This window comes from Homarus americanus, unplaced genomic scaffold (genome assembly GCF_018991925.1).
Source record: "Homarus americanus isolate GMGI-L3 unplaced genomic scaffold, GMGI_Hamer_2.0 scaffold22250, whole genome shotgun sequence".
NCBI lineage: Eukaryota > Metazoa > Arthropoda > Malacostraca > Decapoda > Nephropidae > Homarus > Homarus americanus.
Window position 1 is genome coordinate 9,256,535 of NW_024741189.1, and position 19,815 is coordinate 9,276,349.

The 19,815-nt window shown below is 43.0% G+C and overlaps 1 protein-coding gene across 1 annotated transcript in view; it reads right to left on the minus strand.

Annotated features, from left to right (window-relative positions):
• LOC121875681 (mucin-5B-like) overlaps nt 1-17,242 on the minus strand; it is a 52,133-nt gene extending 34,891 nt beyond the window's left edge. The window contains exons 1-2 of the mRNA XM_042380301.1: nt 17,177-17,242; nt 5,243-5,375 (exon numbers count right to left, since the gene is read on the minus strand). Coding sequence (XP_042236235.1) covers nt 5,243-5,375; nt 17,177-17,242 — 199 coding nt within the window. The remainder of the gene's footprint in view (nt 1-5,242; nt 5,376-17,176) is intronic.
• Between the last annotated feature and the right edge of the window lie 2,573 nt (nt 17,243-19,815).

Below are 19,815 nucleotides of genomic sequence, written 5' to 3' on the forward strand. Positions count from 1 at the left end.
TCTCTCTCTTTCTTTGTCTCTGTCAGTCAATCTCTCTCTCTCTCTCTCTCTCTCTCTCTCTCTCTCTCTCTCTCTCTCTCTCTCTCTCATCTAGATGCCACAGGTGCAGAGGTGATGGTGACCCCAGTGTTAATTGATTACCCCAATCCGTCCTATTATACATCGCCGGCAGCCAACCCCAAGATAGGTGTTCTATTGTGTTGTGTTGTGCTGAAACTGTGAGCCGGGAGGGAATTAATGGTGAGAGGAGGGGGAGGCAGGGAGAGAGAGGAGGGAGAAGAGGGGAAAGGGGGAAAAGAGAGGGAGGGGAAGGGGACAGAGGGAGGGGGAGGTATGGAGAGACTGAAAAGAAGAGAGGGGGAGAGAGGGAAAGGGAGTAAAGAGGAAGGAGTTAAGGAGAGAGAGAGGGAGGATTTTACGGGTAACAAATTTACTGGCAAAGCTTGGAGTACAATTTGCCTATTCTGAATAATTCAGTCAGGTCTTGACACTGAGGGTGGTATCACTTCTCACTGCCACGCAGGACAGAGGTTCATATACAAAGGAGATAAAGGTATAGATCATATTCATTAATGGTATAGTTCATATTTATGAGGGTGATATCACTGTTCACTGCCACGTAGGACAGTGGTTCATATATAGTAGAAGTCATAAGTTATTTAATTTGAGGACTAATCAGTGTGGGCTAACAAATTTAGGATAGACTTCAAGAATGTTCTCAAGCACCCCTGATTCGATGTCGTAATTACATAGTTCATGATACAATAAGCCAGGTGGCGTGAAGTCTTTGACAGTGTTACATTCAATAATATAGTGTTCAAGTGTACGCTTAAAAGGTTAATGGAGAGTATGAAAAGAAGGAAGGGGGAAGGAAGGAGAGCAGAAGGGTGGGGAGGAAGGGAAGGGCAGAACCTGTGGTGAACCTTTGAGCTTGAAGAGAATTAGTGTTGAGAGGAGGGTGGAGGGGGAGGAAGGGATGAGGGAGTGAGAGGGTGAAGGTAGAGGGGCTAGTAAAGAGAGAAGGATGTACAATGAAAGGACAGAGGAGAGGGATTGGTAGTGAAGATGGGGAGGGGATATTGGTGATGTCAAAGATATGAAAAATACCACCAAGACCACTCTCTCTCTCACACACACACACACCTCTGACCATATCTACACACCTGTACCTACCTTTAAGAAACAGATAGAAACTGATTGAAATTCCGAGTGTTTCATTCACACCTGAACCTTTGCTGTAAACTGAGACCCAATCTTGGCCCGCCACTTTTACGACCCGCCCTCGCAAGCCCCGCCATAAGGGCTGTATATACACGTGTGTTACCTGCTGATTCTCGACCGTGTGTGGCACTGTGGCACTGGAGAGTCAATAGAGTGCCGTGACTATCTTTCATTGACGTTAGGGCCATAAAGTGCCATACTTGATCTATAGGGAGAGTGTGTGTGGGGTATGATGATGATGATGATGATGACAATAATAATAATAATAGTAGAGGCCATGATCATGATAGTAATAATGATATCAGTTATAATAATAATAATATTGATAATTATATGAAGGTATAAAATTTATAATAGAAATTGATCATAATTAATAACAAAAATTTTTTTTTTTAATTATTGTTGTTGTTATTATTATTATTATTATTATTATTATTATTATTATTATTATTATTATTATTATTATTAGTGTTGGTGTTGGTGTTGTTGTTGTTTTAACAATATTACTAACAGTAATTGTGACAGGAATAATAATAAATAGTAATTATAATCATTCTCCCATCCACATTTTTGCTTCTTTATTTTCCCTGCTCTATTTCTTATCCTCCTTCTCCGCCAACCTCTTTCCCTCCACCCCCCTTTCTTCTGACCCGTCTTCCCCTCCCTCTTCTCCCCCCCCCCCCTCCCCCAGCAGAAAAAGGACTTCCGAGCAGGACCTCTGACCCAGGAAGACAGGCTGTGGTTCCCTGGTCCTGCTGCTCCTCCTCATCTAGGAATATAAGTATCCTTCCCTGTCCCTCCCCCTCCCCCTCATTTTTACCTCTTTCCCTTTTTCCTAACCTACCTTTCCTCGCTTCCCTCTTTTTTCTCTCCTTTCTGTCTTCCCCTTCTTTCTGTCCTCTCCTCTGTTTTGCCATTCCCTCCTCTCTTCCCTCCCCCTCCTTTCTTCCCTCCTTCATTTCTTCCCTCCCTCATTTCTTCCCTCCCCTCCTCTCCACCCTTCCCTCCTTTCTTCCCTACCTTTATTTCTTCCCTACCTTTATTTCTTCCCTCCTTCATTTCTTCCCTCCTTCATTTTTCCCCCATCCTTTCTTCCCTCCCCTCATTTATTCCCTCCCTCCCTTTTCCCCCTGCCCCTCCTTTCTACTACCATCACCGTGCTCCCTTCCTTTCTTTTTGCTCTCCATTTTCCTTTTTTTTTTACCATGTTCCTCCGGCTTTCCCCTCCTTGTACCTTTCCTCTCCTTGCGCCTTCCCTTCCACCCTCTTTCCTGTCTATTTAACTTTTCCATTTAACCCCCTGTCTTCCTTGGCCTTTCCTTCCTCCTTCCTCCCTCCCTTCCCTCTTCCCCTTTCCATCCCCTCTTCCCCTTCCTTCTCTCTTCCTTTCCATCCCCCTTCCCCCTTTCATCCCCTCATCCCCCTCCTTCCCTCTTCCCCTTCCATCCCCTCTTCCCCTTCCATCCCCTCTTCCCCTTCCATCCCTTTTCCCCTCTCTTCCCCTTCCATCCCCTTTTCCCCTCCTCTTCCTTTCCATCCCCTCTTCCCCTTCCATCCCTCTTTCCCCTCTTTCCCTGTCCCCCTCCTTCCCTCTTCCCCTTCCATCCCCTCTTCCCCTTCCATCCCCTCTTCCCCCTTCCATCCCCTTTTCCCCCTCTCTTCCCCTTTCCATCCCTCTTCCCCTTCCATCCCTCTTTCCCCTCTTTTTCCCTGTCCCCCTCCCTTCCTCTTCCCTTTCCATCCCCCTCTTCCCCCTCTCTTCCCTCTTCCCCTCTTTTTCCCTCTTCCACTCCGTTCCTCTTCCCCCCTCCTCCTCATCTGGAATGGTAAGAACCTCGCTACTTCTTTCTTACGCATGGCTGGGATCTCGATATCCTCCATAAAGGTCCAGTACAGTCCCGTCCCGTCCCGTCCACACCACACGACACCAGTCCCGTCCACTCCACCCGTCCACTCCACACCCGCCCTGTCCACACCCGCCCTGTCCACACCACGCCCTATCCAGTCCTGTCTTGTCCACCCGTCCACTCCACACCCGCTCAGCCCAGATGCTCTCACTGTTATTGTCTCTACTATTCACCCAAAAAAAGATAAAAGCTTAAAAAAGAGTCGGTTTCATAGTCATATTTTAGCCGTAAACCCGTTAAAAAAAAGCATGTGAAAAAAAAATCCTCTAAACTCGGTATGAGGCGTGACGTCACAGGAGGAACTCTTGAACAATAACAAAAAGGTTTAGTGGAAATAGTGTAATGTGACGCTGGTATAAATATTAGTTGATTTTATTTGTTACAACTTTATAAAACGTGAATGTATGCTAGAAATTATAATTAGGGACACGACAAATAAGGAGTGTGTGATCATGTTAATTGAGGGAGAGAGACATACACTAGTCCATACACTTATAATGATGGTTGCCAGAGGTCTGTTTGTACAACACTTATGTCGTGTTAAAATGTATTGTTAGTTATTACGATTTATTTAACATTAAAGCTTGAAGTTACATAATATGATTTACTGTTAGGATATTCTGTTCCTGCCCATCTTCCCTCCCTCCCACCCACCCACCCTCGCGTGATGTCACTTACAATCTGGGAAAATCTGAGACTTTATGAGGCAGTTTGTATTTTTCATTGAAATCGTGAACAAAGAAGTAACTGCATAATATTAATATTTTTTTTCAAATGGAAAATATCATATTTCTTAACGTCGAAACCTGATGGTGACATAGACGCAGTTTTGGTCTGTAGAGTTGTTTCTTAACTAATAATACCGGTACTTGCAGGGGGATGCCCAAGAACACACACACTCAAAAATAACTCACACACACACACACTCACTCACACACACACACGCACACACACACACACACACGCACACACACACACAAACACACACAAACACACACACACACTCACACACACAAACACACACCATATAACCCTAAATATGTTCATATACACCCTCTCTTTGGTGAGTATATGTGTATGTATGTGTATGTGTGTGTGCAGCTTGTGTCAGTGGATAACGCCCTTCGCATAATTATCCGACTTTAAGCGAGAATCGAACTCGGGTTGTAATGGTGAGAGGCAAGCACGTTATGGCTGTACTACCGATGTTTATAATATTTTGTATGTGAGCTTAGGAATCTGCCTCTGATATATACAACAGTAAATAACAAGGTACTTATGACGTGTTTATGTAAAGAATAAACTGTTTATTTTTTCTCTCTCTAGTTTATATAGTAATGAATAGTATTTCTTTAACTCTATTTAGTTTATATGAGCATAAATGACTTGTAATATATTCCCCGCATCTAGTTTATATACAAGAATAAACAGCGTGTAAGATTTAGTTGTAGTGCGTCTAATTTATATAACAAATCCCGAGCATCACTGACATTACACAGCCTCTGAGTTCCTCGCCGCCAACACAGTGTGGGAACAATTATAAAAGGAAATGTGAAAAGAAGCGGGGACAAAAAAAAAGAGTCGTACATGAAAGCGCCCAAGAGAAGAGGAAAGTGGTCGGAATTCACAGAAAATGACCGACAGGGTGGAATGACACGATCCATTGTTCACATGCTCGGAGGTTACGTTAGGTTAGGTTAGGTTATTCTCAGAGGGTCTCACGTTGGATATTCCTCGTAATTGTAGATGTAAGAACGTACTTAACTGGTGAAGTACAAAAAAAAATACACTACAATTCTTGATTTGGGAAGTAGGATCACCCGAACGACTAGCTCCCTGTTAATTTCATCTTAAGACTAACATAACATAACATAGCATAACATAAACACTAGTTACAAGACTACCGTAATATTATCATCAGAATGTTATTTAGTTAAAGTGTCTAGTTAGGGTAATGTGTGTAATTTTAATGTCATTCACGGATGTAATTGTTGTGTTTTGGCCGAAGTTAACGAATCGGGTAGATTCTTATGTTGATGGTATGAACCTTTTAGGGAATATGTCCCTTGAAGCGACCGATAAGAAAACCACATTGTTTGGGGTTAATAGAATACAGGAAACAATCGTAATTATAGTGGTGGTGGCGGTGGTGATGGCGGCGGCGGCGGCGACGTCGGCGACGGCGGCGGCGACGTCGGCGACGGCGGCGGTGGTGGCGACGGAGGCCGTGGTTAGGAAGTACGGTAGCTGTCGGGAGAGAGAAATTTTAAGTAGAAAAATACATAAAATCCCTATACATCAATGAAGGTCGCGTGTCTTAACAGCTCGGCATTTAAGTAGCGGAAATATTTTAAAGGATAAATTATATAGATAAATTTATACACAGGAAATGGTTTCATTGTTATTTAAAATGGAGAATGAAACTTATTTCATCTAAAGCTTAAGCAGCCTAACTTTACCTAACCTAACCTAAACCTAACCCCCAGGTAGCATTAGGGTTGGTTAATCTTCAAGTAATCCGGCTTGTAAAAAAAAAACAGAACGTTAACTTACACATAATTTAATCGCTATCAGAATGTCTTAATAGCAATATGGTGTTACTCATCAGACATCAGCCATAGGACATTTCAATATTCAGATACCAGTTGTGTCCTATCAACTGAATGAGAGGAATGGAGTGGGTAGTCTTATCTTGAGTGGTGGAAGGCTTACCGACCCACACCCTCGCACTGTGGTATTTTATGAACGTTTGGGATTGAGGGAGGGAGGGAAGGTAGAAGGGAGGGAGGGAGGGAGGGAGGGGGTGTAAAAAGGACAGAGGAAGGGAAGGAAGGAGGTGGAAGGTAAAAAATAGTAAGAGAGGTGGAAGGGATTTGGAAAGATGCGGAGGTGAAAAAGAAGAGAAAGAGAGAAGTAAGGAAATGAGGAAGAGAGGGAGGAAGGTTAGAAAGGAGCGGAGGTGGGATGGGAAAGATAGTAGGATGTGAAAAACGAGGGAAAGAGGAAGGCAGAAAATAGAGGTGATGATAAAAAAAAAGGAAGGAGGCGAGGAGGTAGTAGAAATGGTAGAAGAGAGAGAGGGAGTAGTGATAAGGATGAAGCAACGAGAGAGAGAAAGAGGGAGAGGGAGAGAGAGAGAGAGAGATAAAAAGCGAAAGTACACCACACTACAAAAACCAAGCCCGGAGGTAATTGTTTGGAGGGTAAGTGATGGCTGGTCGGCCCACCTTCATTATGGACAACAATGACCGACCTTTGACGGCCACACAACTAAACACCACCGCGACAAATACACTGATGTACGTGTGGAGGAGGGAGGGGGAGGGGGCAGTGGTGGGGGAGAGTTTGGTAAATGTTAGTGTGTGGGGGTGAAGTGTGTGGGTGGGTGTGGGTACTGGTAGGGAGAGTGAGGGTGTGTGATGGTAGTGGCTGGTGGGGTGGGTAGTAAGTGTAGGGGAGTAGGTTTGATATTGATAGTGAAACAGTTTATTTATCCATAAAAATACAGACACAAAGTGAACAATAACAACAACACTGACATGGGTGAGCCTGAACCCTCTCAGTGGCTCCTGTTATATACTGTACATTTATCTCAAGGAATTATTATATAACATTTAGTATCATCTGGATCACTACATGTTACAGGGTGTTGGTAAATACATATTAGAATGTTACCAAGTTTATTATAAAAAAAATATTTGTGGTAGGGATTAGGGAGGGAGGGGAAGGGAGAGGAGGGGTGGAAACTTCTAGGTAGGGGAGTGTATGTGAGTGCGTGTGAAAGAATCACTTTTCTCTTCTTATTTTCTCCTGTCCACTCTTCCCACCCTTTCTCTCTTTTCCTCCCTCCATCTTCTCACTCCCATTTCCCACGTCTCCCTCTCTCCTGCCTTCTTTCCTTCGCCCCCCCCCCCTCCACCTCCCCTTTCCTTCCCTCCCCTACGGCCTGAACACGACGGAGGGAGAGAGAAACTAGAAGGAAACAATGTGGTGAGAGTTTTAGAGGCGCGCCATTTTGTCGTCGACACAAGTTTGTAGGAAGTTAGTAAGAGGGAAACAAGTTAGAGGCTGGGCAACATGACCACAAGAATGGGCATTAAGGACCTGGAGGAGAGGGGAGGGAGAGTCAGAGGGGGGGGGGGTCAGAGAGAGGGATCAGGGGAGAGGTGGAGAGGAAAGAGGATGACTTACATATTCCATAGTTTCATTTACTTTTATTCTCTTGAAACACACAAGACGTTTTTATCGTGGCAGCTCAATAGCCGCTTTTCTGACCTGAGTGAAATTGTTTATCGGATGTTACATTGTTCAGTATTTATGATGTATTGCCTCAACAAGTCTATTTCAAGAGTACAAAAATTAATATGTTTAGTTTTCTTTACATCTTTAAGGAAAAATGTACTGTATACTGGCGGCCTGGGTAAGGCAGTGTGGATATAATGTACTGTAGTTCACCTGTGTAATTAGGCAGCCATTTATAACTAGGTGAACTGGGGTTGCCTTCGGCGTGAACCATTGAACCTGAGGACAGGAGGCGAGCGTTATATTCTGTTGGCCGCCCCATCCCTTAACTACTGGCAGCAAAGGACCAATGCAACTCAAATACTCTGTAACATTCATTGCCATAATATAAAAATAACTGGGGTCTGATGAACACCCTTTGTGGCCTGTACTCTGTAAACCTTTTTCGCTACTGTTCACTGGATAAGAATGGGGTACACAATAAACTAGCTGCTGTCCGCGGCAAATTTACAAAAGAAACACACACACACACACACACACACACACACACACATGTAATTAACCCATTTATATAATCTTTCTGTTGATGAAACAGGGGCCATTACATCAGGGCCATTACACACACACACACACACACACACACACGAGATGAAGAAACACAGCTCAACTGCCTTAGTGAACTCGTTGTTGCATCACCGTCAGGGAGTAGCTCGTTAAGTCATTACTACCACGACGGTATAAAATATTACACGAAAGAAATACAACCTGACGACGTTGAAATATAAATTGTTACTGATAATGTTCCTTAGCTGAAAGTAATTGTGTTCGATACAAGATGTAATGAGGTCAACATTCTCTAACTAGACTCTTGGTAATATCTAACAACTACAGTTTGGGGTCATGTATTACCTTAAGTAGATACCAACTATTACTAATCATGTCAAGAGAATTTTGTCCATAACCGCACGTGATGTAAGTACGGGGTTCATATAAGGTGTTGACAGTGGTCGCTTTTAGTGTTTCAGTTTAAAGTTATTTGTCTTTTATTTTATCCCTTTCTTTTCTCTTCGCTTCCCCCCCTCTCCTCCTCCTTTTCTTCTCTTCCTCGTTTTCCCTCTTCTTCACTTCTCGCCTTCTCTTCTCCCTTTTCTCCACCCCTCTCCCTCTCTTCTTCCCCTTTCCCTCCTCATATCTCCCTTCCCCTCTTCTCTTCCTTACCCCTCTTTTCCCATTCCTTCACCCTTTTTCTCCACCACTCTCCACCCCCTTCATCCACCACAACCTCTCCACCACCCTCCCTCCACCACAGCCCCTCCATAAATAAGCCAGTTGTATCAGCACCACAAAGTAGGTATGTGTGTAAGAGTGAGGGGATGTGCCAATAACACTTCCCCTCACTCTTCCCCATTTCCTCTCTCCTCCTCTCCTCTCCTCTCTCTTTCTCCTTTCTCCTCCTGCCCTCACTCACCCCTTAGTCATCTTTCCTCCTCCTTTTAACCCTCTATCTTTTCCCCTCTTTGCTCTCTACTTTCTATCTCTTCCTCTAACTTTCTTCCTTTTTGCTCTCATTTCCGCTACGCCCCACCTGGCTGATAATTGATTGATTAAGTGGCTGGCTGGCTGACTGACTGACTGACTGACTGACTGACTGACTGGCTGGCTGGCTGGCTGGCTGGCTGGCTGGCTGGCTGGCTGGCTGACTGACTGACTGAGAGAACTTTCATCACTCCCTCTCGAGCGATGAACATTTTCAGTTTAACAACTTTATTGGCAAAGCTTGGAGTACAATTTTCTTATTCTGAATAGTTCACTAAGGTTTTGACACTGAGGGTGCTATCATATACAGTATAAGTCATATTCTATTTGAGGACTGAATCAGTGTGGACTAGTAAATTTAGGAGGGACTACAAGAATGTTCTCAAGCACTCCTGATTCAATGTAGTAGTTACATAGTTCATGATACAATAAGCCAGGTGGCAGCGTCACATTCAATAATAAAGTGTTCAAGTGTATGCTTAAAAGGTTTATCACAAAGTTTACATGCTGAGTGTTCCGGTATGGGCACTGAGTCACTAACTTGCCAGATGTGTCTGTATCCTAGCCTAATTCTGGCCACGACTACATCACATTGCTTGGTTCTGTCCTTGTGCTGGCCATACCGGAACCTCTTGTCACAAAATTTGTCATATATTTACTGATGCCACAACTACCAGGTCTCTGCATTTCTCAGTTCTTCTAAATCCTAGTTCATGATTTTGTCTTGTATGTTTTTAAGTACAGCATTGGACAGGCCAAGGTCCCGGTCTACATGTTCTTTCTTACTTGCCTCATTGGCCAGTCTATCAGCACAGTCATGATTCCTAATTCCAACATGGGACGGAATCCACACGAATTCAATACGAAAGTTGTTCTCCTTAGCAGTTATCACATTTATTTTTAATATCATAGACAGCTTTAGACATTGAGGCTGATGGTCTGTTCATCGATTTCAAAGCGCTTTGGGAGTCACAGAATATCACCCCACCTCCATTTTCTTTAAGGTAGTCTGTTCAGTTTGTGTTGTGTTGGCCCAGTTGTTCAGCCTTTGTTTGTTTGACACTATCATCTCTTTTTCTTTATATATTACAAATGCACAGCCTGTTCTACCTGTGTTTGTCTGCACAGAACCATCAGTAAAAGCATAACATTCACTTGATTTAATAAGCTCTATGTGACTGTTAATAATATCTAGTGTAACACATCTCACCACATTAGTGTGTAACATTTCCTTACTACCAACAGGAGTGTAATTAATAGGAACTGATATATCCAGCCAAGGAGGAATGGCATTAATAGGTTCGTCTGGGGTGATTGGGACATTCAGTTTCAAGAGATCAGTAACACTTTTATGAAGCCACGCCCCATAAAGAGTCTTTTGTGGAACGTTGGTGAGATTTCGGGATTACTTAGATAGAATATCATTTTTTTCCTTCAGTTTCTTCTTCTTCTGCTCTGCCTTACCATGCACTCCTTTCCCCTCCCCCCCCCTTTTCGCTCTCCTTCTCCTTTCCCTCGCCCTCCTCTCCCTCCCTATTCCTACTTCCACCCACTTCCTCCCACTCCTACTTCCAGTAATCCCCATCCACCCAACCCTTCATTCACCCACTCCTCCCCTCCGCCTACTCTTTTCATTCCCTTTCTCATCCAATCCAGTCTTCTACTAATGCTCTCTCCTCATCCACCCACTACTCGAATAGGCAAATTATTCCAAGCTTTTCCAATAAAGTTAAACTAAACCAAAAAAAAACTAACCACCATCTGCTCCCTCATCCGCCCACCATCCATCCACCCTCCTTCACTCAACCTCATCCACCCACTTCTCACTACATACCTCCTCCACCCACACCTCATCCACCCGACCTCAACTCTCCTCCACCTCTTCCACCTCCACTATGTTGCTCTCACCTCCACTTCTTCCACCTTTCTGTCCCACCACCCCCCACTATGAGCCTGTCCCACTTTTCCCTTGCCTCTCCTGACGTATTTAAGGGGTTGAGGTAACAGTGTAGCTCTGTCATATAAGTGGCGGCATGACGGGCGCCGGCTGGCATCTGGGAGAGAGGAGGAGGGAGTAAGGGAGGACGAGGAGAAAGGGAGAGAAGTTATGGAATGTGACGGGAGAGGGGAAGGAACGTGGCGGAAGAGGAGACGAAAGGGGTTGGGAAAAAGGGGTGAGGAAATGGGTCTAAAGGGGAGAGGAACGCTGAAAGGGAGGGGAAGAAAGGGGAAGATGATGTCGCAGTGTAGGAAAGAGAGAGATCAAGTGATGTTTTCATGTGTATGGAGACTAATAAGAGCTGTGTGTGCATGTGTACATCAGGGGTCGTACATGAATTAATGGAGGAGGTTCACGCGATAGAAATTTATACAATTTTGAGAAATGAATGCTAACGAACACACACACACACACACACACACACACACACACACACATGAATAAACAATATGCACAAGTGAAACTCAGACCATTTCTGGGTTTGTATCTCTGGTCAGGTGTGTTAGGGGTCAGGCACCACCACCACCATCACCACCACTAATATGGCCTGGCCAGGTGTGTTAGGGGCCAGGCTGCATCACCACCACCACCAATATGGCCTGGTCAGGTGTGTTAGGGGTCAGGCACCACCACCACCACCACTAATATGGCCTGGCCAGGTGTGTTAGGGGCCAGGCTGCATCACCACCACCATCACCACCACTGTGGTCTGGCCTGGTGTGTTAGGGGCCAGGCTGCATCACCACCACCACCACCACCACCACTGTGGTCTGGCCTGGTGTGTTAGGGGCCAGGCTGCATCACCACCACCACCACCACCACTGTGGTCTGGCCTGGTGTATTGGTTGCCAACCTGTGCGACACCAACATAAACATCCCGTTAATGCAATGTCACTCTCTCAAAATTACTCGACAAAATTACCAACCAAGTAATAATATACATGGTGTAAAACCACATTAAATAATCACACCATTTCAGTCAAGTGTGGCTGAAATACTCACCCAGATCACCCGCCACCTAATTACATCCACTTAGGGTCCGATTTATTTGTCATCCATCCTTGCATTTTTGGTCATCATTTACCTGTGTAGGTAATCAGGTAACCTTAATTTCCTATTTTATAATCAGGTCAGTTTGGGTAAATCTGCTGGTTAGTTGGTTTCAAACTGATATCTGTCAAAGATCTAGTCATAGTATTTGAGAGAGAGAGAGAGAGAGAGAGAGAGAGAGAGAGAGAGAGAGAGAGAGAGAGAGAGAGAGGCTGCACTTTCATAGCTCAGAGCTTAATGAAACAACAATATTGCTATTGGATTCTACGTTTAATTCACGAGGCCCGAGTGAACAATGCAGAGGGTGCTTTTTCCCCGCCCACTGCCACCCACTGCTGCTGCCACCCACTGCCATCCTTCACCACTCACATCCAACACCTCTACCGGCCACTAATTACCATTACCCCTTTCTTACTTGCCACTACCCACCACCACTCACCACCCACCAAGCACCACCAGTACCACCACCACCACCAACCACCACCCACCACCATCACTACCAACCTCCACCACCACCATCCTCCACCACCACCACCATCCACCATCACCATCCACTAACACCCCTACCACCAACAGTCACTCCTCCACCACCGCCACCCACCACCACAACCACCTTCACCACCCACCACCACAACCACCTTCACCACCCACCACCATCACTACCAACCTCCACCACCATCCACCATCCTTCACCACCATCCACCAACAGTCACTCCTCCACCACCGCCACCCACCACCACAACCACCTTCACCACCTTCACCACCCACCACCATCACTACCAACCTCCATCACCACCATCCGCTACCACCCACCACCACCACCATCCACTTCCACCCACCACCACCATCCTTCACCACCCACCATCCTCCACCACCACCCAGTTCCACTTTTACCTCAATCCATTTGTGATAGAGACGAGTGAGTCAGCCAGACCGTGACCTCTAGCACAGAAAGAAGGAAATTTGGGGTTTATGGGAGAAACAAATAAACAATAATAATAGAATAGGATAAATAATGGTTACAAAGAGACTAGAGATAAAGGAAACTAAATAAAGATGAATAAATGACTCGCAGACGAAAGACAAAACAAACGAAGTAAAGAAATTAAATTTATATATCTCAACCAATTAAAATTATTAAAACTTGATATTAAAAAGTGATTATAAACCGATTTAAAATTATACAAGAAACAATCAAACATTAATAAAAAAATTAAATAAATAAATAAATATGAACTTAAAATGTACTTGTAAATAATTAAACAAAAAATAATAAAAATCTGTGTTTTTTTCTACATACAATACATTAAGTCATAAAACCTCTTAAACTTCAATGACAAGCTTTTATTTTATTGTATTTTTTTTTCTTCGTTAACCTTTTGTTTCTATGTTTCAGGTATGTTGTTGATGACCAGACAACTAGACAAGGTATGTTATTGTTATGTCATATTCTCGTGCGGGGAATAGAGAGGAGGATGGGAATGAAGATGGGGATGAAGAAGGGAGATAAGAGAAAATCCGATTAAACGGGTCAGGGAGGAGAATGGGAAGGTGGGGGCATGACGAGAAAAGAGTTGAGGTGGGGAGTAAGGGCGGGTGACTGGGGAGTAAGGGCGGGTGACTGGGGAGTAAGTGTGGGGGCATGACGAGAAAAGAGTTGAGTGACTGGGGAGTAAGGGCGGGTGACTGGGGAGTAAGGGCGGGTGACTGGGGAGTAAGGACGGGTGACTGGGGAGTAAGGGCGGGTGACTGGGGAGTAAGGGCGGGTGACTGGGGAGTAAGGACAGATAAACAATCACTGGATAAAGGAGGATTGAGTAGAACCGTCAACAGGGGGCAGCACTATCAATAACTCGGCCTCTGCTGGAAAATTTACAGGTGAAAATTACTCTCATTAATTTTAAGATTTTTTGAGCCAATATTTTGTTTTTTATTTGCTAATTATGTTTGTATATTTCTCTTGAACATTAAACTCACATGCTGTGCTAAGTTCACTGATTTTTATTTTTTATTTTTGTGCTGTATAAATTATCATGGTCTTATCTACTTGAAATATGTATTTTGTGAATATTTTTTATGAGTTTAACTTTGTATATGAAATTCGTTTATATCTTTATAAAATTTTAAGATTCTGACTCAGGAAGTTTAATTAGAAGTGAGAGGAGAAATGTGAATATAAACGCTGAGTAAAGGTTTTATCTTATGAGTAGTAAAGGTGTTAACATTCATACCAGACACATAAGAATATAAGAATGGAGAAAACTGCACCGGGCCTATTGGTCCATACTGGGCAGTCCCTTTCACACCCTATGTTTGAAGCTATCCAGCGTATTCGAGTTAATGATGATATTTGGTAACTTGTTCCATTCATCCACTATTCTGTTACCAAACCAGTGTTTACCTATTTCGAGCCTAAATCTAATTTGTCTAATTTAAAACCATTGTTACGAGTTCGCTCCTGGTTGGATAGTTTGAGTACCTTTGTTATGTCCCCTTTGTTTATCCCTGAATTCCATTTATACACTTCGATCAAATCGCCCCTCACTCTTACGTCTCTCAAGGGAGTGCAAATTAAGATGCTTAAACCTGTCTCTGTACTCAAGGTTCCCAATGCCCGGGATTAGTCTTGTCATTCTCCTCTGGATTATTTCTAGGGATTCTATATCCATTCTGTAGTACGGTGACCAGAACTGAACTGCGTAATTCCAGTGAGGTCTCACGAGCGCAAGATGTAGTTTTAGGATCACCTCGCTAGTCTTGTAACTAACATTCCTTTGTATGATCCCAAGTACTTTGTTAGCCTTGATTCGAGCAAATACTGTACACACTGTTAACTTGGTTTAAGATTCCTACTTATCATTATTCCTAAATCGTTCTCACAGTCGAATTTCTCTATAACAACGTTGTTCATCTGATATCTGGTTTCTCGGTTTGCATCTCCTAGACTAAGTACTTTACATTTGTCCACATTGAATTTCATCTGCCATTTTTCAGACCATTCAAAAAATTTGTTTAGATCTTCCTGTAGTTTTGCGGAGTCCTCGTCAGATTTAATTATACGCCCTATTTTAGTGTCATAAGCAAATTTACTTATGTTGCTGTCTACGCCTATATCTATGCCGTTTGTGTATATAATAAATTATAATGGGCCAAGTACTGAGCCTTGGGTACTCCACTAGTGACGTTACCTCAATCGGATTTACTGCCGTTAAAGCTTACTCGCTGTTTCCTGTCCTGTAACCACGCCCTAATCCATTTTAGAATATCTCCTTCAATTCCATGAGCCGCCACTTTTCGTATTAGTCTTAGGGAGGGACTCTGTTGAAGGCTTTGCCCGTCGTCCACTGATTCGAAAACAACTGAAAAGAATGTTAATAGATTAATCAGACACGAATGCCCACTTGTGAAGCCAGGTTGGGAATCATTGATCAACTTGTGCTTCTCCAGGTGATTTCGAATAGAGTTTGAAATTATTGCTTCCAGCAATTTGCCTACAATTGATGTTAAACTGATTGGACGGTAGTTAGAGGATAGTGATCTGTCTCCCGTCCTGAAAATTGGTATCACATTAGCTATCCACCAGGGTTCTGGTACTTCACACGTTTTTAATGACATTTTAAATTTTCTAAGGGCATACTAAGCTCTTCCTTACATTCCTTTAATACTCTGGCAAATATTTCATCTGGATCAGGTGACTTATTAGGCTTTAGTTTGTCTATTTGCTTACTAACATCTTTACTAGTCACTACTATCTCGCTTACTCTATTTTCTTCACTAACTCTTCATATAGTTGGTGCCTTGGGTATCATGTTAAAATTTTCAGTGGTGAAAACTGTTGAAAAATATCTGTTCAGATTATTGCTCATTTCTCCATCGTTATCCGTTAACTCCCCGGTATCTGACTGTATTGGTCCAATCTTGTCACGTGTTTTAGTTTGATACATTTGGGAGAATCCTTTGAGGTTTGACTTCGCCTCCCTTGCTATCTTCAGTTCATTATTCTAATTTGCTTTTCTTATCTCATTCTTAACCCTATTGGCCAATACCTTAAAATATTCCCAGAGGTAAACATCACCACGATTTATTCTCCTACCTCTAGTCTTCCTTTGTCCAATAATATTCTTTAAATAATTATTTATCCATTTGGGGTCATTGTTATTTGATCTGAGTTTTCTGTATGGTATGTTCTGCCTATGTACATTATATAACTAATTATTCAAATTGTTGTGGAACTCGTCAACCTCAACCGCTATATTTTGCGAAGTTATCATTGTCAAGTCACCAGGTAAAGTGAGGTTGCACCTCTGTGGGCACAGTGTGTGAGGTCACCTAATTTGAGGAGGTTAATTCACCCCCAAACGTGATACCCCTTCTCTCAGCTGCCCTTTCAAACTATCAAAGTTTGCCCTTTTGAAATCTGGGATTTGAATGGAATTTTCCTTGCGACTGACATTAAATTCTACTTTGAATCTCACTTCTTTGTGATCGCTGTTAGCTAGTTCATTCCCTACCTCGACATTGCTAATGAGGTTTTCTCTGTTTGACAGAACTAAATCGAATACATTATTACCCCGGGTGGGTTCGGCTATATGTTGACTTAGGAAACAGTCCTGAACTGTTTCAATAAAATCCTATGACACTGAGTTACACGTAAAGTCGACCCAGTCTATTTGACTAAAGTTAAAGTCGCCTACTATACAAACTTTGCTATTATCTGGATGCCCTGTGCATTTCATCCCAAAGAAGTTCGCTCATTAACTCTATCAAGATTATGAGGTCTATATGTTACTCCTATGATTAATTTTTCCCTACCATCGATAATTCCATCCAAGTTGTTTCTGTATTCAGTTCAATTTTTATTTCCTTATTTATTTCACACTTCAGATTATCCCTGACATAGATTGCTACTCCACCTCCTTTCCTAATCTGCCTATCGGTATGGAATGATTTGTAACCTGGAATTTGGTATTCGACAAATAACTCACGTGAGTCTAAGTTTATCCATGTTTCGGTGAATGCTATTATATCGATTTTTTCGGTACATGCCAACGCCCTGATTTCATCCATTTTGTTTCTCATACTTCTACTGTTTGTGTCGTAGACATTTAAGTTAGTCGTGATCTGAGTCCTCTCTTTGCCGCTTTTAGGTTTTAACTCCCTGCCTAATTTAGTTTGTCATCATTCCTACCACTATATCTCTGTAACTTTTCATTGTGTTTACCCGTTCCCACTGCAGTCTCCTTGATCCCGTGCTTACATGTTCCCTAGCAGTTTCAGACTTCGACATCTTTTGAACTGCTCTCACGAGAGAACCAGCCAGGGTTGCCACCCCATCCCTAGACAAGTGTACCCCATCCCTAGCATAAAGGTCCCTTCTGCTGTAAAAGTTGTCCAAGTTGTCAATGAATGATACTAATATTGACTTGCAATATCTGCCAAGACGGCCGTTGACACCAACTGCCCTTGACAACCATTCATTGCCAACTCTCCTAGGCACCATATATGATAGGGATCCCTCCCTTCACCCTAATACGTTCGATAGCTGTCTTGAACTGTATTAAAAATAAATATATGTATATTTTCAGGAATTATTTTTCAGTGTTTCAATTGAAGTCCTGAAGATTTTAACTTAGAAATGATACGATGTTCCAGCACGGATTTTGTTTGGTCTTGGGTGAAGATGTTTGTGAAGTATACGCCCGCGACTTACCTGCTGGAAGGTGGCAGATCAGCTTATTTGAACTTCGATCGATTGTTGCAGCTGCTGTAGTGATTTTCTTGTGTTGCCACGTGCTTAGATGAACAAACACTACCTTCATTTTTTTTAACTAAGGAGAGAATGGTGTTATGACACAGGCATCTCTGATATTAAATTCCCTTTTGAATTCTTTTTCACTTTGAACAACAGAGACGTATTTAGTGTAAAGTTCAACGGTATTACTACGTGTTGGCACATCGTAATGTTACATAGTTCAAATATGCAGAGCTTCATCTGTTATACTGAGAAATTATTTGAACAAGCGGATATTATTTATACTTATATACAATATACAGTAAGCGTGTCTGATATAAATAGATCGCCCGGTATAAGATGTGTGAACCTAACCGAGATACCATGGTAGATGTCATGGTTGAGTCATTGCCGTATGGTGACACCGACTTAGATGGTATCATAACCTAAGGCAGAAATATACCTGAATCCTCAACCCCATCGTTTCTATTATGAACCATTTCTCCTTCAAAAAAAATCACCTGGAACATCCGGGAAGGTACAGAGGAGGGGTGACACTATCGCGACAGTCGACCATGTATGAGTAAAGATACACGCTGGCCCACTTAATAATTGTTGAGGCGAGAGTCGGCGCTTGTGGTGTGTGTGTGTGTGTGTGTGTGTGTGTGTGGTGGCGGGAGGGGGAGGCACTGTTGTGGTCATATTTCTGCTCAACACATTGTCTCTCTCTGCCGTGTTGATGCCAGTTTAGGTGTGTGTGTGTGTGTGTGTGTGTGTGTGTGATAACATAAGCACAGACTGACAGAGGAGTGGAATGTAGCATATGTTAGTAGACGATTTTTATGATTATGATATAAAAATGAGCCAAACGTGTTCAATAGATACTTGGGACACCTGAAGATGATTAGACACCCCAGTTTATTTCACCCAAAGCTTAGCCACCTTAGCGATACCACTCCCATCCCATATTCTACACCTCCTGTCATACTACCTCCTGATTTCGGGCGCCGTAGGAGGAGGATCTTGATACGAGAGTTAAATTTATTACTGCAGGAGTTGTGTGACTGTGAAAAGATACCAGACGAAGAGTGATTGATTTACTTGGTGCTGTTTTCTCTCTCTCTCTCTCTCTCTCTCTCTCTCTCTCTCTCTCTCTCTCTCTCTCTCTCTCTCTCTCTACACACACACACACACACAGCCTTCATCAATCAGGTGGTCGACATATAAGATTTAGCCTCTAGTCCATTTCCAATATCTAGTTGGGAGAGAAGGACGAGAAGCAGAGAAGGATCAGGAGGAGGGGAGGAAGAAGGATGAGGAGCAGAGAAAGATCAGGAGGAGGGAGGAAGAAGGATGAGAAGCAGAGAAGGATCAGGAGGAGGGGAGGAAGAAGGATGAGGAGCAGAGAAAGATCAGGAGGAGGGAGGAAGAAGGATGAGACGAGGGAAGGAGAATTATGGAGGACGAGAATGAAAAAGGAGAAGAAAGGATTAGTATAGAGGAAAGAATAAGGCAAGAGAGTGAGAATTGTGGAAGAGGAAAAAGGGTTAGATAAATCGGTGGAAAGCAAGTATGAGAATAAGAGGTGGAGAAGTAATGGAGTAAGGATTAGATGCAATGGAAGGGTAGGGGAAGAGAGGGAACAGGAGATGAAAGAAGAGTAAGGATAGGGAAGAAGAATAAGGGACTAGATGAAGTGGGATGGGGTAAGGGAAAAAGATTGAAGAAGAATGGAGAAAGAAGAATGGAATTAAGGAAGGTAGACAAAGAGAAAGAACGATAAAAAAATTTAGAGAGTCTCGATATGAAAGGAGGGAGAAATGGAGAGAGAAGAATTGAATAAAGGAAGGTGGACAAAGAGGGAGAGAGAGTGATAAGGAACAGAGCGTAGAGAATCCCCACAAGAAAGGAAGGAAAAGGAGAAAGAGAGAGAGAGAGAGAGAGATATTGTAACTGGACACAAGAGAGAGAGAGAGAGAGAGAGAGAGAGAGAGAGAGAGAGAGAGATAATGACTACACACAAGATACACATACAGATTGTCTCTCCAGTAAATAAAGTCAGTCTGCGTTTAGGTAACAAGTCTTAAATATTCCTAAGTTAAGTTTTCCTCGGTGAAGATAACGAATTT